Here is a 21,031-nt window from a genome sequence, read left to right on the forward strand (position 1 = left end):
GTTCACCTCCTTCTTGCTACCCTGTTAGTGGACGGAGAAAGCTCAGAGAACCTCACTTGGGTTTTTTTTCAGCATCTGAAAGTCCATTTTCATTGCCCTCAAATGCCACGGCCACCTCCCTTGCCTGCTCTGTTCTCCCAGAAAGGGGGCGCCATGTCTCATTCAGTTTGCTGTCCAGCTCCTGCCACCCAGTAACTTTTATTGCCAGAACAGCTCCCAGGACCCCATGGCGGTAGGAGGGGGGCGCTAAGTCTTTATCGGGAAGGACGCCCGCCCGTCTTCCCTCACTGCAGACGGTAGACACACTCCGTGTCGGGGTAGGGCGGCAAGTTCAGCTGGTACTTCTTTTCCAGAGCAGGAGGCACGAAACGACCTCCCAGGTAGTGATAGCGACCGGTGAAGTGGCTCGCAGACTTTTTGGGTGCAGTCAGGGAGATGAGCAAGTCTGGCTGGATCCCTCCAGAATTTCCCTTCTCCACATCCCATCCTGGAAAGAGGGTGTATTCAGGGAGAGAGAAGAGAGCAGGTGTCCATTCTTCCATACCTTGTTCTGCCCCTGTCCTGAACGAGCGGGGGCCCCGTGTCTCTGCCTGGGGAACCCGCATCCTTGGAGCTCCATGGCCATGGCCATGGCCTCCTAGGCTTTGGTCTCTTGGGTCCAGCACACAAAAGGTGCTCCCAGCCTGCCCCCTGGCCCTTTTATGGAATCCCAAAAGCTGTGTTCTGCCCCTTTACACTCAGCTTGTTTAGAGCTTGGCCTGAGCCTTGGAAGAATGAGGACTCCTGGGTACCTATCTTAAGACAGGGCAGGACCCAGGCCCCCATCCCACCCGAGCTCCTCGGACCCGGCACCTGAGGGAATGTCGATACTCGCAATGGGCACGGTGAGCCCGCTCAGGACGCTCAGGATGCTCCGGAATGGCTCCCGGACGTCCCCTTTGAAGCTGAAGCCGAAGATGGCATCCACTACCAGCTCGTACAGTTCGTCGATCAGCATGGGCTGTGGTGGAGCAGGGAGAGGAGAGGGTGTGGGAGCCCCTGACCGGACAGGGCTGTCCCCGGCACACACCACTCAGGGGCACACGGGTCATTTTATCTCCCTCAGAGACTCAGTGCAAACTGGTCAGTGATTTAGACCAAGCGGAGTCCACACGTGGTTTCTGTTCTGAGTGCCTGTCTGCCTGTCTGCCTGCCTGCCATTGGGGCGGGTACAGGGTGGGGCCACCTGCAGCTGGAGGCAGGACAGACCCCTTGCTTTCTCTGCAACACCTCAGTCTCTTCACCTGTGAAATGCGTTAAGAAACTTAAAAAGCAAAGTCCTTATTTCCCATCCTTAGGTCCATGTCCCTGCAGAAAGGGCTTAGGATGAGGCAGTCACATCAGCCCCTTCTCAGGGGGTTACTGCCTGCCGAGCAGGCCCTGACCTCAGAAGTCAGAGGGAAAGGTGTGGCCATGGATGTGAGAGGCGGCCTCGGGCACTGCTGGAGCGGGGGCAGGCTCTTCACACTGTTCCTGGTCAAACGGTACACTTAGGCACCTGTGCGGGGCACTTCCCCACCTGCCCGGAGTCTGTCCTCCAGAGAGATGGGCGGGGGAGCTCAGCCACCTACCTCCGGGGGCATTTCACCAAGGAAGGGGATGTCCATTTTCTGGCACTGGGTCACCAGTGCACCGAAGAGTGGCTTGTTAGGCCTTTTGGGGTAATAGATGGTTGGCTGGTAGCCCTAGGGGGAAGGAGAGGGGTCATTCCAGGCCAGACCTCGGCGCCCCCCGCCGCCCAGCCCTTCCCCGGTACTCACAAAGAGCTTGAGGTGCCGGGCACAGACCAGGCCGTCTCCTCCGTTATTCCCGGGCCCGCAGATGACCAGGACCGTGGGGGGGCTCCGGGACATAGACTTGGGGGGATAGGCCTGGAGGCGGAGTCAGGGGGCGTCACAGGGGCCCTGGGCGGCCCCACCCCCCCACCCCCCGGGCTTGACCGGCGCCACCGACCTTGGCTATGGCTGTGGCACAGCTCAGCCCCGCCAGCTCCATCAGCTGGTCCACGCTGAACTGGTACTCGTTGAACAGCTCCTCGTCCACGGCCTGGGCCTCCTCCTGGCTGCGGACACCCACCGCCTGAGTCCCGCCCCAGGGCGCTCGGAGCGCGGGCGCGCTGCCGCCCCGGTCCCGGCCCCCGCCCCCACCCCGGAGCGAGCCCGCCCGAGCCTCGCCTACCTCAAGTACTTCACCGCCGGGCTCGCCATGAGCGCCGGGTCCCCGCGGCCGCCCGACTGCGGCCGCCGCGTCCCCCACCAGGCTGGCCTCGCGCGGCAGACCCCGGCCGGGCCCCGGACGCGCTGCAGGTGCGAACCGGCGGCCAGCAGACCAAACCCCAACAGCGCCCGCAGGGCCCTCATGGAGCTCGCGGCGCGCGCCCCTCCCACCTCGTCCGGCGCAGGCGCGGCCCTCGTCCCGCCCCCACCTGGAGGCGGGGCCTCGGCTCGTCCCGCCCCCTCGCGAGCGAGCGGCCGCCTGGCCTCGCGTTCCCTGGGGGCGGAGCGCTTCGCTCGCAGCGGCGTGGGCGGTGGCTGGTCGCCTTGCGGGTCCTGCCCAGAGGGCGGCCCGGGCACGTACCAGCTGCGAGTGCATGTGGCACCCTTGGTGTCAGTGCCCTGCGAGTACGCGCTCCACGGGCGCCAGCTCTTGCAGAGCCGGCCACCGCGCCCGCGACGCGGCGCTCGGTAAATCGGGCTAATGTTGTCACTTACACGGCAAGCGGTTCCCAACGCGGGATGGACTGCTCAGGCTGGAAGAGCAGTACTCGAGAGACAAGTGATGGGGGGAAACGAAGGTTTGCTTTATTCAGGAAGAGAATGCACTAACACCCCAAAGGCCATCTTCCCCATCCGGCCAAGCTGAGGGTTTAAAAAAAAATTTTTTTTTTAAATCTTTATTTTTGAGAGAGAGACAGAGTGAGAGCAGGGGAGGAACAGAGAGCGAGGGAGACGCAGAATCCGGAGCAGGCTCCAGGCTCCAAACTGTGAGCACAGAGCCCAACACGGGGCTCGAACCCACAAACCATGAGATCATGGCCTGAGCTGAGGTCGGAGGCTTAACCGACTGAGCCACCCAGGCGCCCCCAAGCCAGAGGGTTTTAAACGGGAGGGCGGTGCCAGAAACGTGGGGGCTTGTGCAAGGGAAGCTGGTGCCTGGGCCCTTAGTCGTTTGTGGTCATGATCTTGGGCAGGCCTTACCTCCCGGAGAGCCTGATCCCTCATTCCTCAAGGCCAGTGGTCTAATCCCTAGGAAAGTAGGTGTTCTGCTACAGACCAAGAGACTTAGGTCAAGCAAGCAAGGAGCCCCTAAGCTTGAAGTAAGTTAACCCTTAAGAGTGGTTGCAGTGCTGTTTACAGTATAATTTAAGACCCCTCCCCCAAATACATTAGCTGCCCCTACCTCTGCTTACCAGGATAGCATGCTTCATTTCTCTAATCATACATAATACTTGTTCCCTGTCATCAACATAATAGCTATGGAAATACAAAGTTATAAACCTTAAATAGGTTGAGAGTGTCATGGTTAAAAATGTAGTTGAAACCATAGGCTCCAGATTCCAATAACATATCAAGAAACACCTGGAGGGGAAGACTGCAATTTTTACCCAAGAGGTTTTAAGAACGCAAATACAAAAATAAAAAAATAAAAACTAAAAAGAGGGGTGCCAGGGTGGCTGAGTCAGTTAAGCATATGCCTTCGGCTCAGATTGTGATCTCAAATTTGGTGAGTTTGCCGCTGTCCTCTTCAGATCCTCTGTTCCCCTCTCTCTCTGCACCCCCCCCCCAAATAATAAATAAAATAACTAAATAAATAGAATGCAAACACACACTCTCACAGACTTAAGCGGCGGAGTGCGGGGGGGAAGTCTTGGGAATAACACACCAGTTACCACTAAGACATCACGATAAAGTAATTCACCAGGTGAAGGTCCTGTTTTTATGTTATTTTTCTGTGCCATGAATTGTATCCTGGCTAGTTCCCTGAGAAAGGCAAGAACCCTCCCCCCCCCCCCCCGCTTTTAATTACTCTTCTGCTATTCTCCTTTTGAATTATAAAAGATTTATCATCTCCTGTAAGATGTACCCTTGTCCCCCAGCTATGCTTGTTTTACATGTTTGTTGTATGAAATAGAATTTATCAGACTGCATTTGTGGTGGAAAATTGTTTTTGTTAGACTGTGTTTGTGGCTGGAAATTGGGTTTTTACATCTAAATTGTAATGTCCCTTACAATTGGATAATCTTATCCAAGACCTCATTCATTTTATACCATCACCAGTATGTACAAGTCCTTCCCCTTTTTGTTAGGATCTCTTTTTTTGTTTTTAAGTAATCTCTACACCCAACATGGGGCTCGAGCTCATGACCCCGAGATCAAGAGTCACACGCTCCACCAACTGAGCCAGCCAGGTGCCCCCTGAAGATTTATTTCTAAAACACAATATGAAGTGTGCTTTTTTGACAGATAACATTTGAATACTTACATGTGCCACACGCTAACATGAATCAGCTCATTTTACCCTTGCAGCAACCCTGTTATCGTTCCCATTTTCCAGAAGAGCAAACTGAGGCTTCAAGGTGTTGAACCACATGCCCGATGACACAGCGGTAGCTGTTGGTGGAGGGGGAGCTAGGGTCCAAACAGCCTGACCTAGAGTCTGCACCCTAAGGCATTATTCTGTACTGAACTGCCCTCTCTGGTGTGGAAATATGTAATTAAAGGGTTGTCATTGCTGCCTTCATTCTGATGAGATGTGAAGTATAGGACAGTGACACAAGCATATCTCACCACATGTCCCCAGGAAGTGGAGCCGAAGACCTACTCCATCCTATTTCTGCTTCCAGGCTTCTAGAGTTTTCTTTGAGAAATGCCTTCAAAACCAATTTATTAAAGGCTCATGGATCGGGCACTCCTGAGTTCCGGATGCTTACACATTTCACCCTGTCGGTCCTACGATGCATTTTTATCCTCGTGTTATAGATGAGGACATTGACTAGCACAGAGAGAAGTCATTTGCCTAAGATAATACAGCTATTCAGTAGTAGAGTCAGTGACGGTTGACATGGGGTTGGCCTGACCCCGTGGTATACTCCCGTGTGGCAGCTGCCGCTGCTTGTCCCTCAAAATCCACTCCCCTTTCTTCCTTCGGCAACAGAACCCCGGAGTTTTCTGTGGCCACACGGCTGCCCGGCTTCACACTACATTTTCCAGTCTCCCTTGCAGCAGCCGGGCATGTGCATGTGACTAAACTCTGACCAATGAGGTCCGAGCAGAAATGACTTGAAACTGCCAGATGGCACCTTCTAAAAAAACGCAGGTTTTCCTCCACTTCCTTTTTCCTTCTTACCGGCAGGAATGAAGGTGCTATGCCGCAGGTGGGGCAGCCAGGTTAGGACATGTCATGGGAATGCTGTGTTGGGGACGGCAGAGCGTCCTGCCTGACTCCCTGAGCTCCAGGAAGCCACCGCCTCCATGGGGACTGCTTACGTGAGACAGGAGTAAAGTTCTCTCTGTTTAAAGGCACAGTTACGGGGCTCCTGGGTGGCTCGGTCGGTTAAGCGTCCTGCTCTCGATTTCAGCTCAGGTCACGATCTCACCGTTCGTGGGTCGAGCCCCGTGGCTGGCCTTGCAGAGCCTGCTTGGGATTCTCTCTCTCTCTCTCTCTCTCTCTCTCTCTCTCTCTCTCCCCCCATCTCTTTCTGCCCCTCCCTCTCTCTCCAAATAAATAAACTTTAAAGAAAATAAATAAATAAATGGTAGATTACATTGGACTCTGTTACAGCTGGTGAACCTGCATCCAAATCAAGACACCCCCAACACCTGACGAGACAATAAGAAAGGTGAGCGGCCGTGTCCCCGGTGTCCTCAGCAGCTCGTGGCATGCCGGGCATATGGTAGGCCCTCGGCGGAGATTTTAATGAATCCGCAAAATCTCGCGGTGAGGAGTTCCCGGTGTAGTGGAAACCCTCTTCTCGGACACGACCTGGAATGGGTTCTTTTATTTCAACTTAAAACGAAAAAATACATTCATCTGCCATCTGTCAAAGTGTGGCCAGGGTCTCTTCTTGGAGAACAGGCCGCGACTGACTTCTTCATCCTTCGCGCATAAATGGACCACCTGCGATTTCCAGTTTGCTCACGGGGGGCGGAACAGCGAGTGGCGTGGTTGAAGCAATGTAAGAGCAAAATTCATCTAGACTTTTATTATTTTGCAGCCAAACGTGATAATTGTCTTGGTCCCATCTAATTCAATAGTAGTTTTTGAATTGAGTCACCTTAATCAAGACTTCTAAGGATTCGACTTAGTTTTCATAGAAACGGTGCTTGTTTTCACACTTGGTTCATCAGTTTGCACGATATTTAATTAAATGACAAATTGCAATAACACATACGCCAGCGTAAGCACACTCGGTACCGACACGGTCAGCTCTTGGTAAGCACCAGCATGACCGGGGCGGGGGTGGAGGCGCGGAACTGCCCCGCGTTCTAGAAGGTGTTGATGGCCTGGGTTTGAGTCCCGGCTTCCCCACTGCCTAGTGGTGTAGCCTGAGAGGACAAACTCATTAACCCTGGTGCTGTCTTTTCCGCATCTGGGAAAGGGGGTCATCCACTGTGAGGACTGCAGGAGGAAGCACCGTGTGGTTTGTGCCCTGTGTGACCGCCGTGTGACCGCTCATCGCGGCTGTCCCACAGGCCTGCGGGGCTGCCTCCCAAACCCCCGACGGTATAGCAGTGCGTTCAGAGGTGTCCTCTCTTGGGCTATATCCCCGTTTCCCATTCGAGAAAATAGACGTCTGGAGACGTCAGTGACTGCAAAGCCTCTTGGCCAACATGTCACAGCTTTTGGAACTGGCAAGGGCCTTAGCAATCATGAGGTTTGGATCCAGAAGGAAATTCACTGTCCATGTTCCTCTTTCCTTTAGCCCCCTGAGCCCCAAACTTCCAGCGAAGAGCAAACTGAACATCTCAGTGCCGAGACCGCCAAGCCCTTGTTCAATGCGCACAACAGCCCATCTGTCGTTGGTGGCACATCACGTGTCCATGCAGCGCTGAACCCCCGGGAAGAGGCTTGGTCCCAGAAACCCGGAACGTTTGAGTGTTGCGGAGGAAGCACAGAGGCCGCGTTCCGGGCCAGCAGAGTGGAGTCACATGATCGTACAGAACCCAGACTTGGTGAGTCTCCTCTGAGGGTTCCTGCTTGGGGTTTCCCTGGGCCGTCCGGGCGACCTGCGGGAGTCAGGGCGGGCTTGCCAGGGGCAGCGGCCGGGGACAGAGCAGAGGGCAGCCTTCACCTTGGCCACTGGGCCCCAGGGCAGGAGGGGGCAAGCTGGAGCTGCACGCCCCCCCCCCCCATTCAGTGGGACTCTCCCTCTCTGGGAGGCCTACGGTCAGGCTGTGCAGGAGACAGGGGACCCCCAGGGCTCCAGAGTTGGGTGAGTGTTGTTAAGAGTGTTCGAGGGCTTACAGAGAACAAACTGAGGGTGGACGGGGTGGGGTGGGGGAGAGGGGAAAGCGGGTGATGGGCATGGAGGAGGGCACCTGTTGGGATGAGCACTGGGTGTTGTATGTAGGTGATGAACCATGGGAATCTACCCCCAAAACCAAGACTGTATGTTAGCCAATTCGACAGTAAATTATATTTTAAAAAACAAAAAAAAAGATTGCTCGAGGGCAGACAGAGAGGGTCCAAGCACTATGCCCCCAAGTACTGGGCCGTATCTCCCCCACCCCCCCTTAAAACCATCCAAAGCCACATCCTCTCCTACTCCTTTCATCCATTCCCCAGGCCTCTTCCCCTCCCCCGGGGACCCACCTATTGACTTGGGGGCCACTGGGGACCAGAATGCCAGGATGCTCCATTTGGAGGGGGCCTTGGCCTCCAAGCGGGAGATGGGCCCCGGATCCTGGACCTGGATGGAGAGGGACGGGCACACTCATCACAGGCCTCTCTGCGCCAAGAACCACATGGTGCAAAGAGAAAACTTTGGGAGAAGAACAAGGAGGGTGCGTGTCGGGGTGTGTTCACCGGGCGCTGGCACGGGGCGCACGAAAGACTACCCTCCGTACGGGGCAGGCGCTTGGCAAAGCTGGGCCGCCCACCGCCCACTGCTGCCCGGAGGACGGCACACTGAACGGAAGACAGGGAGTTCAAGTGTGAATAGAGAGTAGCAAACAGCTCTGGCCCCAGAGGTCGAAGTCTTTGGGGGACGAGGCTGGTATACGGGGAGCAAGGGCAAGAAAATCACTCGGTCTCCGTACCTGGCACGTGGTAGGCTTTCAATAAAACTTGGTGTTCTAAGATGCAAAGTTCTAGAAGTTCGGAAAGCCACGGAAGCGGCCAGGAAGAGGTGACGGAGAAAGGGGTCAGGGAGACTGGGCCAGGGCCTTGAGAGGTGAGCAGGAAGGGGAGGGGGCTGGTCAGGCCTCAGCGGCAGACCCAGGGGGGGGCGGGGCATCCAGGAAACCAACGTGTCCAGGTAGGAGAGGCACAGCTAGGGACAGTGTGCTGCCACTCACACTCCAGCCTCTGCGCCCAAGACGCCGGGGGGACATCCGGTGGGGCCTGGTCCTCTCTCTCCTCCTGGCCCTCCTCCAATTCCTCTTCCTCCCACCCACCCGAAGACCTGGAGGGGTAGGGAACAGGAGGCAGAGCAGCACCAGGGACACGTCCCCCACCCCTCCCCGGGGGGGCCTGCGTGGCCGCGGCCCCAACCCCACCAGCGTCCGCACCCCCGTGGAGCCCCGGAGCCCCGGCCCCACCCCACTCACCTGTGCCTCACTTCCACTCTGCCCCTTCCCGGCCCTCCTGGAGCCTGGGGCCTCCCTGGAGCCGAAGTCTGGGGATGGCGGGGAGTAAAGGGAACCCGCTGTGACATATCCGCGAGCGTATGTATGTTCCCTCCACACGCAGCGGCCCCACACAGAGCGGTGCTAGACGCTAACTGGGATGGGCCACGCCTCTGAGAGCGGAAATCCGCGACGAGGTCCGTGCTAGTAACGCTCGAGTTAGAACTTGGGCTCACGGACGATCAGACATGGCCAGAGCCTGGCCTCCACCTCATCCTGCCTGGGGCCTCCAGGGGCAAAGTCACAGGAAGTCGGTGGCTGCCTTCAGACGGACCCCAGCTCTTCCCCAGTCCAGTCCTCTGCCCGGACCAGGCTAATTTAGTTTCACTTGCAAATTATAAATACAGTGTCCTAGTCTTTAAGAGAAGACACGAATCCCATTAAATAAATATAATAAATAGTCGAGTATAATTTTAATTCCTGGGTGGGAGGTTCCCCGAGGTTATCTGGAGGGGTGAGAGGCAGGGAGGCCGAGAGAGGGTGGGGGGAGCCAGAGAGCCAGGGGGTGGTGGAGACGCAGGGAGAGCCGCCCCGACTGGGAACCGCAGCACCGCCCCCACCGTGTGGCCTGTTGGAGAACTGCAGCCCGGAACTGGGTTTCCAGCTTCTCTGGGTAGGGCTCAGCCTCCGGGCTAGTGACCACCCGGGCAAAGGCCTGGCACTGCCCAGCGCTGGGAGACGGGCCACCCCCCGCCCACCTCCCTACCAGCAGGTGTCCTCGGAAAAGCGACACGTGTCCACTCTGCGGGCTCTGGGGCAGGTGAACACACACGAGCAGCCCGGGGCGGCAGCCCTGAGGGCATCAGCTCTGCTTTGCCACCATCCGCTTCTCTGGGCCACCTGTCCCCACCCCCACTCCTTGTCTCAGGTGTCACCTCACCAGGGCGTGCGTGGGGACGAGCCCGGCCCGGGCCAGGTGGGTCCTCATGGCGTCCGCCAGCTTGGCCACCAGCCGGTCCCGCACAGAGTCTGGCTCCTTCTGGAGGGAGGGTGGATAACGGGGGTGGTGGGGGTCCTCTGGGGATCGGGGAGGAAAGAGACAGGAGGCGGAGGAGGGGAGGGGGCTTCGTCTTCCTTCTCTTCTACCGCAGCCCCGGGCCTTTGCCAGGATCCTGTCACCGCCTGTGCACAGTTGTGGACAGACGAACCCCTCGTGCCAGCAGTGTCCCGGGGCCCGGCACACTGTGCCCAGTGTGTCTGGTGGGTGACGAGTGGTGGGGGAGACAAGGCGAAGGCAGGAGTGTCAGCAGAGGAGGGGAGCAGGGAGAGTTAGATTCTGGGGCGTGGGGTCTCACCTGACTCCGAGCCAGCGCCTCCTTATAATACGTCAAGGCCTGGTCGTGCTGCCCCAGTCTGGCTGCGGCAGCCCCCAGCCCCTCGCAGGCCTGCCATTGGCCCTTCGTGTCCCCTGGGGAGAGAGCCCGGGGGTCCTCTGGCGGCTCCCCACGCGACGGACCCTCCCCACCAGCCCCGGGGACCCTCCGCCCGTCCCCCTGCCGCTCACCGGTGTCCCGGGCCGCCTGCAGGGCGTGTAGGTAGTTGTCTCTGGCTGCCCTGTGCTCCCCCAGCTGGCTCAGTACAAATGCCAGGCTGCCAAAGCTCCGGCCCTGCTCCCGTCGCTGCCCCCCAGAGCCTGACGACAGAGCCACCCCGTCGTAAGCGGGGGCCTTGGCCTCTGAGGCGTATCCCCTGGCGGCCAAGGCCGGGCCCCCGGGAGTCCCGGCGCTCAGCCCCAGCGTGCCTCCAGCTGCACCGCGGAGGCCTCTCCTCAGGCCTGCTTTTCGGCCTGAACGCACCCCACCCCCCACCCCCGCTGGCCACCTGGAGCTGGGCAACGACCCGGCGACCTGACCCTGCGAAGCGGCAAAGTTCCCTTCCTGCACGTGCAGCAACCGAAGCTCGGAGAGCGACAGGGACTGACTTGCACACAACCACTTAACCAGAGAGGCACTGGCTTCCACATCAGGCTCCTCTCCCGCCCGGGGCTCTGCCCTCTGCCCCCCCACCCCCCCCCCCGTGTCCCCCCAGCCCCAGGCCTCGTCTCCGGGCCCTCAACCCACTGTCCTGTCTGGCCATCCCATCTCCTGCTCCCCCAACCCTCACCTCCTGGCTCTGGACTTCCTGGCCCCATAACCAGTCCCAAAGGTCCATCCACGCTCCAGCTTCAGGCCCCGGCTGGAGCCCCCCCCCCCCCACTTAGTCCTTCGGTCCCAACGCAGCCCCCAGCCCCTGGTGCCCACCATGCAGGTCAGCAGCCTTCTGGTGACACTCCCGGGCTTGCCGGTAGTTGCCGAGGGCACTGTGGGCCGTCCCGAGGTTTCTCAGCACCGTGGCCTCCTCTCCCGGCCCGCGACACAGGGGCAGGGCCCGCAGGAAGGCCTCCGCTGCAAGCGGGAACAGCTGGAGCTGGCAGTAGCTCAGGCCTAGGTCGTTGTAGAGATGCCCTGGAGGGCGTGGCAAGGGTCACGGGCAGCCAGGTCAGCTGCAGCTGTCCTGGCGCGGCCCCTGTCCCCCTCTCCTGGGGTCCTCCGACCCTTTCCCCAGCCCTCGGAAAAGCCTCCGCTTGCACCCCACGTCTCAGAGCATCGCCTGGTCTGATCTCCCCAGACCCCACTTCTCTGCCCGCAGGCCTCACCCAGCAGTCTGTGCTCAGGGCTCCTCTCAGCAAGCCTCCGGCTCTCCTCCAGCACCCGCGTCACCGCGCCCACCCCATGCCGCCCGCTCTTCAGCATACACCCCGCCGCAGCCCCCAAGGCCAAGGCCGCAGCCTGGGGCTGCCCTGCTTGGGCGTAGGCCCGGCTTGCCTCCTGCAGACAGTGGGCTGCCAGCTCAGGCTGTCCCAGAGCCTGGTAGCAGGCTCCCATTTTTGCCTGGACTTGCCCATGGTCGCCTAGTGGCTGGTAGTGACCCAGGGCCCTGTGGTACCAGGCCAAAGCTTGAGGCAGGTCGCCCAGGGCGTGGTAGGCCAAAGCCACATTGAAACACTGGTCGCCATGACGCCTGCCCTGCGCCTTCTCCTCAGGTCGGGCTCTCAGGAGCAGCTCGAGGCCCCGGGCTGGGTCCCCGGTCTCCACGTAGGCAGCCCCCAGGTTGAAGGCACAGGCCCGGAGAACAGGGGTGTCGCGAGTTTGCGGGGCCTCCGAGGCCAGGACGAAGGCCCTCTGGAAGCTGGCCAGGGCTTCGTGGTTCCGGCCAGCCAGGAGCGCCCCGTGGCCAGCCCTGGTGAGGGCGTGGACGCTGGCCTCTTGCTGTGGCCGCTTTCCCCTCTGTTTCTGCTTGGAGGTTGAGGGTTCAGGCTCAGACTCAGGCTCTCGGGGGGTATCCTCAGGGTTGGAGGAAGACATCGTGCTGACACTGGGGAGCAGGGGGGTCAATATGTCACCCTGGGCTTCCTCCAAAGCAGGCTCCCTCTCGGGTGATTCAGCTCTAACCCCGCCCCCAGGGCCGTAAGGACTTCTCGCTGCCGCTGCACTCCGCTTCCGCACCCTTACTGGGCGCCACATCACCCCTTACTCCAACGTCCCAACTCGTTCTCTGTCCTCCTTCAGGACCCAGTTCAAGTAACAGAAAGCCTCCTCCCTCAGCCATGTGGGTCCTTCCGGACCCCACGGCACCTTGTGCCCGTGTCTTTTCCAGCGTTTATCACACCGGGTGAAAGTTGCTGACTTTCTTGTCTACCTCTCCTACCAGATTTGGAACGACGTTAGGGTCTGGCACATAGTAGGTCCTCAATAAACGTCCATCGAATGAGATGGAGGTGGCTGGAGGCTATGGCTAATGCGTTAATGCGTGTGTACCCGCTGCCACTGGGCTGTGCGCTCAGAAACGGCTTGATGGGATAAAAAGGTATGTGTACCTTACCACAACACAAAAAACATTCACTGAACGAGCAAACGAAAGGGCAGCTGAACGGAGCACGCGCAGGGCCTCCCCTCCATCATCTGTTCTCCTCCACCATCACTGTTCCCCACGGACACCCTCGCACTCAATCTAGGCGCTCCTAGGTGTGGGTCGGGTCAGCTCAACAGACGCTGCACCCCGGGAGCCATACAGGGCGCCGGGGACGCGGAGCTGAGAGGGCTATTGAATCGGCAAGGAGTCAGCTTTCAGGACGGAGGATGCCGTCCGGCCATTCATGCCCACGCCCCACTTCGGGGCCTCTTGTTCCACAACTGGCTGGTTCTGGGCCCCCAGCCCCCTGCTCCAGTCATCACATGTGCTTCCCTGTTAGGATCTCTCTCCTAGAAAGGCAAAGCCTTTTCCTGAACTCTCTTCCCAGGAGACCGGGGGGAGGGTGGTAAAGACTGGGGCCTGCACGATCAGCACCCTCTCCCCCCCCATTTCTTTCCTTCTTTCCCCTCTTTCTTGGAAGAGGCAGGCAGAGATGTCTCTCTTTTCAAAGAAATTCCCCCTGCAACTAAGAACACCTAGGAATCCTGCCTTCAAGGCCCTCATCCCTGGGACATTCCGCGCTAACCCCACCAGGTCTCGGGGCCCCAGCCACAGGATACCTTACCTCCCTCGATCCTCTCTGCGGCCGGCTTTCTGGAATGGTCCCTCTGGCTTGGGTTACCTCCCCAAGCCCTTAGCTCAAAGCCCCGGGGTTACCAGACAACCAGGCACCGCCCTCCACTCCTAGGGAATTTTTTGATGGACACTTCAGATGACCTATCCCAGTGCTGAATCACTGATGGCACTTGGGCAGTTACCTGGATTCCATCGCCCTTCCTGCCCCACCACTGCCCACCTCTGCACACACCCCTCAAGTCCCTCACTTTAAGCAAGGAGCCAAAGCATGACGGGCTTGTGCCTGCTTACAACCTCAGAGATCATTTGTGCCAAACTCTCATTCCGCAGAGGAGGGGACCAGGCTCAGAAAGCAGGTGGGACGTGCCTGAGGTCACAGAACCATGCAGCTGGGGTTAGAGCCCAGGTTTTCTGATTCTGGGCTGATTAGCCCAGGGTCCCTTCCACTGCACTGGGATTGCAAGCTTTAATGAGGCCTGGGCTGTCCTAGAAGTGAGCCCTTTCACACACACACACACACACACACACACACACACACACACACACACACACACTGTGCTCCTGTGTGGGTACATTCCACATGTGGGAACGAGGGGAAAGGTGATGGTCAGGAAAGGCCTGGAGATCAGAAGAGTCTCTCTGCCCCCACTCTGATCTGCAACATCCATGTTCTGCTTAATGAGAGGACAGCAGGCCTGTGACAGCGGCCCCTACTGTGCTAACTCGCTGAGGGTGGCTGGCATTAGAAGGCAAGTGTCCTCATTTACCTGGGGCAGAAGACTTTTTATTTGTATTTTATATATTTTTTAAAATTTTTAATGCTTATTTATTTTTGAGAGAGAAAGAGCATGAGCAGGGAAGGGGCAGAGGGAGGGAGACACAGAATCCGAAGCAGGCTTCAGGCTCTGAGCTGTCAGCACAGAGCCCGACGCGGGGCTCGAACTCACGGACAGTGAGATCGTGACCTGAGCCGAAGTCGGACGCTTAACCGACTGAGCCACCCAGGCGCCCCCAGAAGCCTCTTTTAAAGTAGAGAGGCCTTCGCCAGAAACCAAGTTACCAGGAAGTAATCGGGCTCCCCCAAAACGGCTGGACAGTGTTTGCTGAACGCCTGCGGTGTGCAGACATAGCGCCTTGTGCCCGCAGGCTTTCCCAGCTGCCTGCAGCTCCCACCCGTGGGCCGGCCTCCAGGACACTCCCACAGCCCGGCCAGGGCCTGCCAGGCAGCTCCTCTGTGCCCAGTCAGCAGCCTTCCCTTAGGGGGAGAGGTTTTAGGGAGGTACGGGGACTCAAACTACTCTCACCGAGGTTCCAACGACCTCTCAATGACCCAGCGATCATTTCCGAATCATTTTCTTGTTTGATCCCCCACTTTATCCGACATCCCCTTGCAATTCCGTCCTCACTAGGGCTTCCAGGACCCGTGTCCTGGCTCTTTCTCTTCTTCGGATAGTTCCTTCTCTGTCTCCTTTGCTGGGCCCTCTGTCCACCCCTTAAATGCTAACAGTCCCCAGTGCTCTGCCCTCTGCCCTTTTCTTACCTTACGCACACTTCCACGAACACTGCATCCACGCCTCTGATTTTCACACCACTGATAAGCCAATAATTTCTTTTATTGTTTATTTATTTATTTTGAGAGAGAGAGAGTGAGTGAGCACCAGCTGGGGAGGGGCAGAGAGAGAGGAGAGAGAGAATCCCAGGCAGACCTTGCAATGTCAGCGCAAAGCCCCATGCAGGACTTGATCTCATCACTATGAGATCATGACCTGAGGGGGAAATCAAGACTCAGACGCTTAAGCTTAACCGACTGAGCCACCCAGGCGTGCCCCCGCCCCCCGCCAATAATTTCTACATGCACATCTCCAGACTTACTTCATCCAAGCAAAATTCCTGTTTCCTCCCATCTACTGACCCCATGTTCCACCACCAACCCAGTCCGTGAGCTGGAAACGCGGGGGACATCCGTGACCCCTCTCCTCCGCTCTGGGTCATACGGTTCTACCTCTGAAACCTCTCCCCAGCGCGCCCTCCTCCGCTGTCTCATAGCCACGGCCATGGAGGCGGCTTAGCGCACAGCGGTGGAGAAGTCAAGCTTGGGGCTGCACTCGTGTCTTGGTGCCACCAGTTTTTAGCTGTGTGACATTTCTAAGCCTCGGTTCCCTCATCCCTCTTGTGAAGATTCAACAAGATAATGCTAAATACAGTACCAGTAGGCAAGAACACCGGATGCGTGTCATTCTTGTGTGTTGGTCCCTAACCCTGGTATGCGAGAAATACCTCTCTGCTCAGCCCCTGTTTCAAGCCCCTGTTGCACTGGGATGGTGGAGACAATAGGAGTCGGGATCTCTGTCCCCTCCTTTCTCCCAGGATGCAGGGAGTAGGGGACGCTAAGACTCGAGAGGGAAGGCCCGTTGGGTCCTCAGCCATTTACTTACTATCCACCGACACCTCCTTTCATCTCACGGACCTGGCCCTGACGGGGCGAGGGGCCCTCGTCCCAAAGCAGAAGTGAGGGTAACCCACCCGGGTACTTCCTTTCTGGCTCAGCTGGGGAGTTTCTGCACAACCTCATTATGCAACTGCTCCTTGTCAGGGTCCTGTGCTGCCCGGAAAGCAGGGAGTGCGACCTCCATCCCCAGGAGCCTAGATTCTCTATGCTTTCCTGCTGGTGGAGAGCAAAGGGGATCCCTTCTGATCTCAGGGAGCACCCCCTGTCTTCAAACCCCACATCTCCCAGTTTTGTCTCCGCCCTGAGTCTCTTCTGTCCCTCTGAAGGTTTGGATGTTTTCTGTTTCGTACCCCTTCAAATCCCTCCCCTGAGGCTACGAACCTAGGCTGCCTCCTTGCTTGAATGAGGCATGGGAGTGGGGGGGGGGGAGGGCAAAAGGAGAAACACCAGATGGGGAAGCCTGCTAGTTAATATAGTAAAAAAATAAAATAAAATTCAGGACAGGTGTCAGAATTATTTTCACGAGTTCAGACTTGACTATCTCCCACCTGCGCTACTGCCTTGCGGTCTCCACTGGCCTCTGCCCCGGGCCTCCCCGGCTCCACGCCCTGCTGCAGAAGGAGTCTTTATAAACTCGGAATCTGGCGCTGCCCTGGGTCCGAGGTGTTCCTCGGCTCGTGACCGCCCCCCAGAGCACCTCCAGGCACGTCAGCGCCGCGCGAGGTACCGCAGCGCCCGCCGTGCCCCTCCAGGCTCTCTTCCCGCGTCTCCCCGACCGAGCGTCGTTCTCCGATAAAACCGAACCGCTTCTTACTTCCTGAACTCACCTCCGGGCTCTTGCACATGCTGTTTCCACGGACTGAAATTCCTCTTTCAGCCTGATGAATTCTTGTTCCCTTTCCAACCCAGATCAACTGCCGCCTCCACTAGGAAGTCTTCCTGACCTTCCCTGCCCTTAGCTTCGCGGCAGCAGTGACCTCGTCCCTCTGCGTATCACTGACCTCTAATTTATTTGACTTTAGGTCTGTCACCGATTCCAGAACAGCGGCTTTTAAGGCATTAATCATGTTGATTTACCTCTGCATCCGCACCATCCAGTTCAGTACAAGCTGGCCCACAAGTTGGCGGGAACCAAGAATGCTACAGGAAGCGGAGCGGGGTCCGTGGGGACACCGGGGAGAAATGACGGCGGCAAGGGCAGAGGCTACCTTAGCAGCGGAGGAGCCCTAGAGGAACAAGGCGCCCACGGCCGGGCGGAGAAAGGAGGGCAGCTCCCCCCGCCCTTCCCCCACCCGCGGCGGCCTCCGCCTCCGCACCTGGCGGCGCTCCTGCGCCTGCGCGCGCGCGGCCTGGAACTACAAATCCCAGCGCCCCCCGCGGCCTGGCCGGAAGTGCGCTCCGGCCGCGGCGTCGGTGAGGGCGGTGGCCGGGCGGCGGGAGATTCAAACCTGGAAAGAGGAGGAACATGGAGCGGCGGAGAGCGGGCGCGGGCCCGGCGCCGTGTGAGTGCGGAGGGGACCGAGGAGGGCGGCGGGCCTGCGCTGCGCGGGGAGGGAGCCCCCAGTCGCGTCTCCGGCGGGCCGCAGTGGCACCGGGAGCGGCGAAACGCCGGACCCCGCCGCGCTTCCAAGCTTACCGACCTTTCTGCCGCATCCCCACGTTCCGGGGCCCTGGGGCTGAGCGGGTGTAGGTGGCCTGGGTGGCCGCGTAGAAAGGCAGCAGTTGCGGATGGCAGGCTTGCACGCCCAGCGCTACGCGGGGAAGGGGGGGCGGGACGCCCAGAGACCTCGGCTTTTGATGCCGCTTTGAGATCAGGCCTCTCAAAGGTTAGGGTCAGAATTACCCAGGAGGCTTGTTTCCAATCCGCATTCCGCAGCCCTCTCCCAGAGCTTCAGCTCCAGCAGGTCTGGACTGGGGCCCTTCCCTGCGTTTGTAGCAAGCCCGCTGCGCTGCTTCCCGCACCCCACGTAATCAGGCAGGTAGTCCGTGGGCCGCGCTTGCAAATACACTGCTTGAGAAAGAGACCGGGGTCAGGAGGTTTGGTGGCAGAAAGGTTTCTGTTTGACCTTCCGAATGAAAGGCGAAATCTCCTTCTTCCGCCTCTTCCCCTTCCTTGCCGTTAGCGTTTAAAAAACAAAGTCCCCGTTCTCCGTTCTGTTGAAGGGAAGCTAGTTTCAGACCTTGGAAGGGCAGGAAGACTCTTTTTAAGACCCATGAGTGTACAAAGCCCCGCCCATCTCACACAGCCCTCAGCTCGGGGCTCTGAGGTGATGTCATTCGCTTACTGGTTGATTTTCCGTGCTTAGCAGCCAACACTTGTTCCTTGTACACTCCCTGGAGGGAACCGATGGATTTCCTATGATTGGCTGGGCCTTTCGGATCTGAACGTGGCGGTTTTGTGCGTGCGTGCGTGCGTGTGTGTGTGCGTGCGTGCGTGTGTGTGTGTTTTAACCTGCTCAACTGTCGATTCCAATAAGCCTGTCCCTCCTCCAAATCATGTTTCAGGATATGCACGATAAGGAAATGAGGTAAAGAGTAGGATTGGCATGAAGTGTTGAGTCAAAGACAGACCGATCCAGCTCTGTCTCTTTTCAGGCCCTCTGTGTTTATTTCTTGTGTGTGTGTGCGTGCAACTTTGTCTCACCGCGTCTGGTTCTGTATTGTCTTCCCTAAGGAGACTCCAGAGGTGGGGGACAGGAGGAGGGGGGCTGTGGGAGGGCACAATACGTGTGCTCTCTCACTTAAGGGACCCCAGTTCTCAAGTTTGGGGTCAGAGTGTTGTCTACATTTTATTGAGCTTGGAGATTATTCTCCTCCTCAAGTGACTTATACCAAAAAGGAGAGTAGAGATAGCTTTGTGATCTTTTAAGACTCTCTCTCTTTCCACTTAATCCTAAGTGATTGCCCTTTTCCACATGATTCCCTTTGTTGAACTACCTCCCCCCTCTGCCCCTTTCTGCCTGTTTGTTCTTAAAATTTTTTTTTAATGTTTATTTTTTGAGAGAGAGAGAGAGAGAGAGCAGGGGAGGGGCAGAGAGAGAGGGAGACACAGAATCCGAAGCAGGCTCCAGGCTCCCAGCTGTCAGCACAGAGCCTGATGTGGGGCTTGAACTCATGAAGCATGAGATCATGAGCTGAGTCGAAGTTGGACACTTAACCGACTGAGCCATCCAGGTGCCCCTGTTTCTTTGTGTTTTTTTTTTTTCAGTTTATTTATTTATTTTGAGAGAGAGAGAGAGAGCGAGAGCGTGTGAGCATGCATGTATATGAGCAGGGGAGGGGTAGGAGAGAGGAAGAGAGAGAATCCCAAGCAGGCTCCTCACTATCAGCCTGGAGGGCCTCGATCTCACAAACAGTGAGATCATGACCTGAGCCGAAATCAAGAGTGCGACTCTTAACCTACTGAGCCACCCAGGCACCCTGAGAATCTGTTTCTTGAGAGTAAGGGTCTGCTAGCCCAGGGCCTGACGTGCAGAAGGTAGGGTGTGAATGAGTGGCTGTGGGATGGTGAGTCCTGTTGGTCCTGTTAGCCTAAGTCTCTGGGAGGGTCCTTGGGGAGGATGACACGGGCCCAGGTCTTAGAGAACTCAGAGGCTATTAGGGATAGAATAAGGAGCTAAGTTCCCAGCCACGGAGGGGTCTGGACATCCGTGTGGGGAGACCTCGAGGGAAGGGCTTGAAATGGAGGGGAAGGAGGGGTCAGGAGCCGGCTGGAGAGGAACAGGAGGGAACCCCTCTGACACAGGGGAGCCCCCTGTTGCAGATGCTGACCAGAGCGGCTTTACGGGGTGGGGGCTGGAGATGGGAGCCAGGGCTGTCGGGAAGAGGGGCACCGACGTGTGAGGTGCTCCAGGTCACTGGGCAGAGTTGCCTCAGAAAGTCTGTTAAGAAGCAGCTTCAGTGCTATGGCCCTTTGTCCTATACTCCCCGCCTTGACCTTATCCCCCTGACTCCTCAGATGAACGCCTCACAGCCGAGGAAATGGACGAGCAGAGGCGGCAGAACGTGGCTTATCAGTACCTGTGCCGGCTGGAGGAAGCCAAGCGGTAAGCGGAGGGGCTGCCTCCTTCTGGAGCCCCATCCCCTCCCTGCCCGCCCCAGGCACCTGCCCCCTAGCCAATGCAAAAGGAGTCCATTCTGTGGGAGAGGGAGAGTTGAAATAGCACCTCTCTCTCTCTCTCTCTCTCTCTCTTTTTTAAGTTTATTTTTTTATTTAGAGAGAGAGCAGGTTAGCGGGGGAGGAACAGAGAGAGAGGATCTCAAGCAGGCTACTCACTGACAGTTCGCAGCCCGACACAGGGATTGAATTCACGAACCCGTGAGATCATGACCTGAGCCAAGATCAAGAGTCAGATGCTTCATGGACGAGCCCCCCAGGCACCCCATCTTTTTTTTTTTTTTTTCTTCTTGTTTTAAGACTTTATCTTGCTAGAGCAGTTTCAGGCTCAAAGTTAAGAGGAGGATAGAGATTTCCCATATGCCCCCTGCTCCCACACATACACAGCCTCCTCCACTATCAGCATCTCCAAGAGTGGTACGTTTGTTGCACGTGATGAACTCACCTTGACACATGATCCCCCAAAGCCCGCAGCTTACCTTGGAGTTCACTCTTGGTATCGCACGCCCTGTGAAATGCGTCACAAACGTAGAATGACGTTATCCGTCAGTGTGGTGTGTTGGAGTAAGTTCACTGCCCTAAACATCCTCTGTGCTTTGCCTCTTTGTCCCCGCATCCTGCCCCCTGGCAACCACTTATCTTTTTTACGGTCTCCATCGTTTCTCCATAGTTGGAACCATAAGGTACATGGCCTTTGCAGACTAGCTTCTTTCACTTAGTGATGTGCGTTTGAGATTCCTCCGTGTCTTTTCAGGGCTTGACTGCTCATTCCTTTTTTTTTTTTTTAATGTTTTTATTTATTTTTGACACAGAGAGAGACAGAGCACGAGCAGGGGAGGGGCAGAGAAAGAGGGAGACACAGAATCCGAAGCAGGCTCCAGGCTCTGAGCTGTCAGCACAGAGCCCGACGTGGGGCTTGAACTCACGGACCATGAGATCATGACCTGAGCTGAAGTCAGACGCTTAACCGACTGAGCCACCCAGGCGCCCCTTTAAGTTTATTTTTGAGAGCAAGAGAGACACAGAGAAAGCGTGATCAGGGGAAAGGCAGAG

The 21,031-nt window shown here is 57.5% G+C and overlaps 3 protein-coding genes and 1 long non-coding RNA gene across 5 annotated transcripts in view; 2 read left to right on the plus strand and 2 right to left on the minus strand.

The window, feature by feature from the left end:
• Positions 1-179: 179 nt before the first annotated feature.
• Positions 180-2,448, minus strand: NAXE (NAD(P)HX epimerase). The gene is made up of 6 exons (XM_058700171.1): positions 2,218-2,448; positions 1,993-2,101; positions 1,800-1,910; positions 1,611-1,724; positions 853-1,000; positions 180-487 (listed from the first exon to the last, which is right to left on the minus strand). The coding sequence occupies exons 1-6, from the start codon at positions 2,397-2,399 to the stop codon at positions 285-287; spliced, it is 867 nt and encodes a 288-aa protein (XP_058556154.1). The 5' UTR covers positions 2,400-2,448; the 3' UTR covers positions 180-284.
• Positions 2,449-5,784: 3,336 nt separating this feature from the next.
• LOC131495258 (uncharacterized) lies at positions 5,785-8,345 on the plus strand. Its single transcript, XR_009253863.1, has 3 exons — positions 5,785-5,878; positions 6,962-7,211; positions 7,825-8,345. It is a non-coding gene; the product is annotated as an uncharacterized LOC131495258 (long non-coding RNA).
• On the minus strand, positions 6,216-17,091 carry TTC24 (tetratricopeptide repeat domain 24). The gene is made up of 11 exons (XM_058700018.1): positions 16,689-17,091; positions 14,953-15,021; positions 11,521-12,239; positions 11,126-11,329; positions 10,390-10,518; positions 10,181-10,293; positions 9,766-9,864; positions 8,808-8,875; positions 8,556-8,662; positions 7,852-7,948; positions 6,216-7,265 (listed from the first exon to the last, which is right to left on the minus strand). The coding sequence occupies exons 3-11, from the start codon at positions 12,227-12,229 to the stop codon at positions 7,184-7,186; spliced, it is 1,608 nt and encodes a 535-aa protein (XP_058556001.1). The 5' UTR covers positions 12,230-12,239; positions 14,953-15,021; positions 16,689-17,091; the 3' UTR covers positions 6,216-7,183.
• Positions 17,092-17,197: 106 nt separating this feature from the next.
• IQGAP3 (IQ motif containing GTPase activating protein 3) overlaps positions 17,198-21,031 on the plus strand; it is a 35,032-nt gene continuing 31,198 nt past the window's right edge. The window contains exons 1-2 of one of the 2 annotated variants that reach the window (XM_058700016.1): positions 17,198-17,363; positions 19,820-19,907. In XM_058700016.1, coding sequence (XP_058555999.1) covers positions 17,327-17,363; positions 19,820-19,907 — 125 coding nt within the window. In that variant the 5' untranslated portion in view covers positions 17,198-17,326. The remainder of the gene's footprint in view (positions 17,364-19,819; positions 19,908-21,031) is intronic. The other variant, XM_058700017.1, reaches the window with a different exon arrangement.

This window comes from Neofelis nebulosa, chromosome 15 (genome assembly GCF_028018385.1).
Source record: "Neofelis nebulosa isolate mNeoNeb1 chromosome 15, mNeoNeb1.pri, whole genome shotgun sequence".
NCBI lineage: Eukaryota > Metazoa > Chordata > Mammalia > Carnivora > Felidae > Neofelis > Neofelis nebulosa.

Bases quoted from the DNA above. Each gene is read 5' to 3' on its own strand.
- NAXE (XM_058700171.1), bottom strand. From the start codon at position 2,399: ATGAGGGCCCTGCGGGCGCTGTTGGGGTTTGGTCTGCTGGCCGCCGGT. The intron at 2,102-2,217 runs GTAGGCGAGGCT...GGGTGTCCGCAG, and splicing joins CCGGCGGTGAAGTACTTGAG to CCAGGAGGAGGCCCAGGCCG. The intron at 1,911-1,992 runs GTCGGTGGCGCC...CTCCGCCTCCAG, and splicing joins GTGCCACAGCCATAGCCAAG to GCCTATCCCCCCAAGTCTAT.
- TTC24 (XM_058700018.1), bottom strand. From the start codon at position 12,229: ATGTCTTCCTCCAACCCTGAGGATACCCCCCGAGAGCCTGAGTCTGAG. The intron at 10,519-11,125 runs GTGGGCACCAGG...CTCTGTCGTCAG, and splicing joins GAAGGCTGCTGACCTGCATG to GCTCTGGGGGGCAGCGACGG. The intron at 8,876-9,765 runs GTGAGGTGACAC...CGCCATCCCCAG, and splicing joins TCGTCCCCACGCACGCCCTG to ACTTCGGCTCCAGGGAGGCC.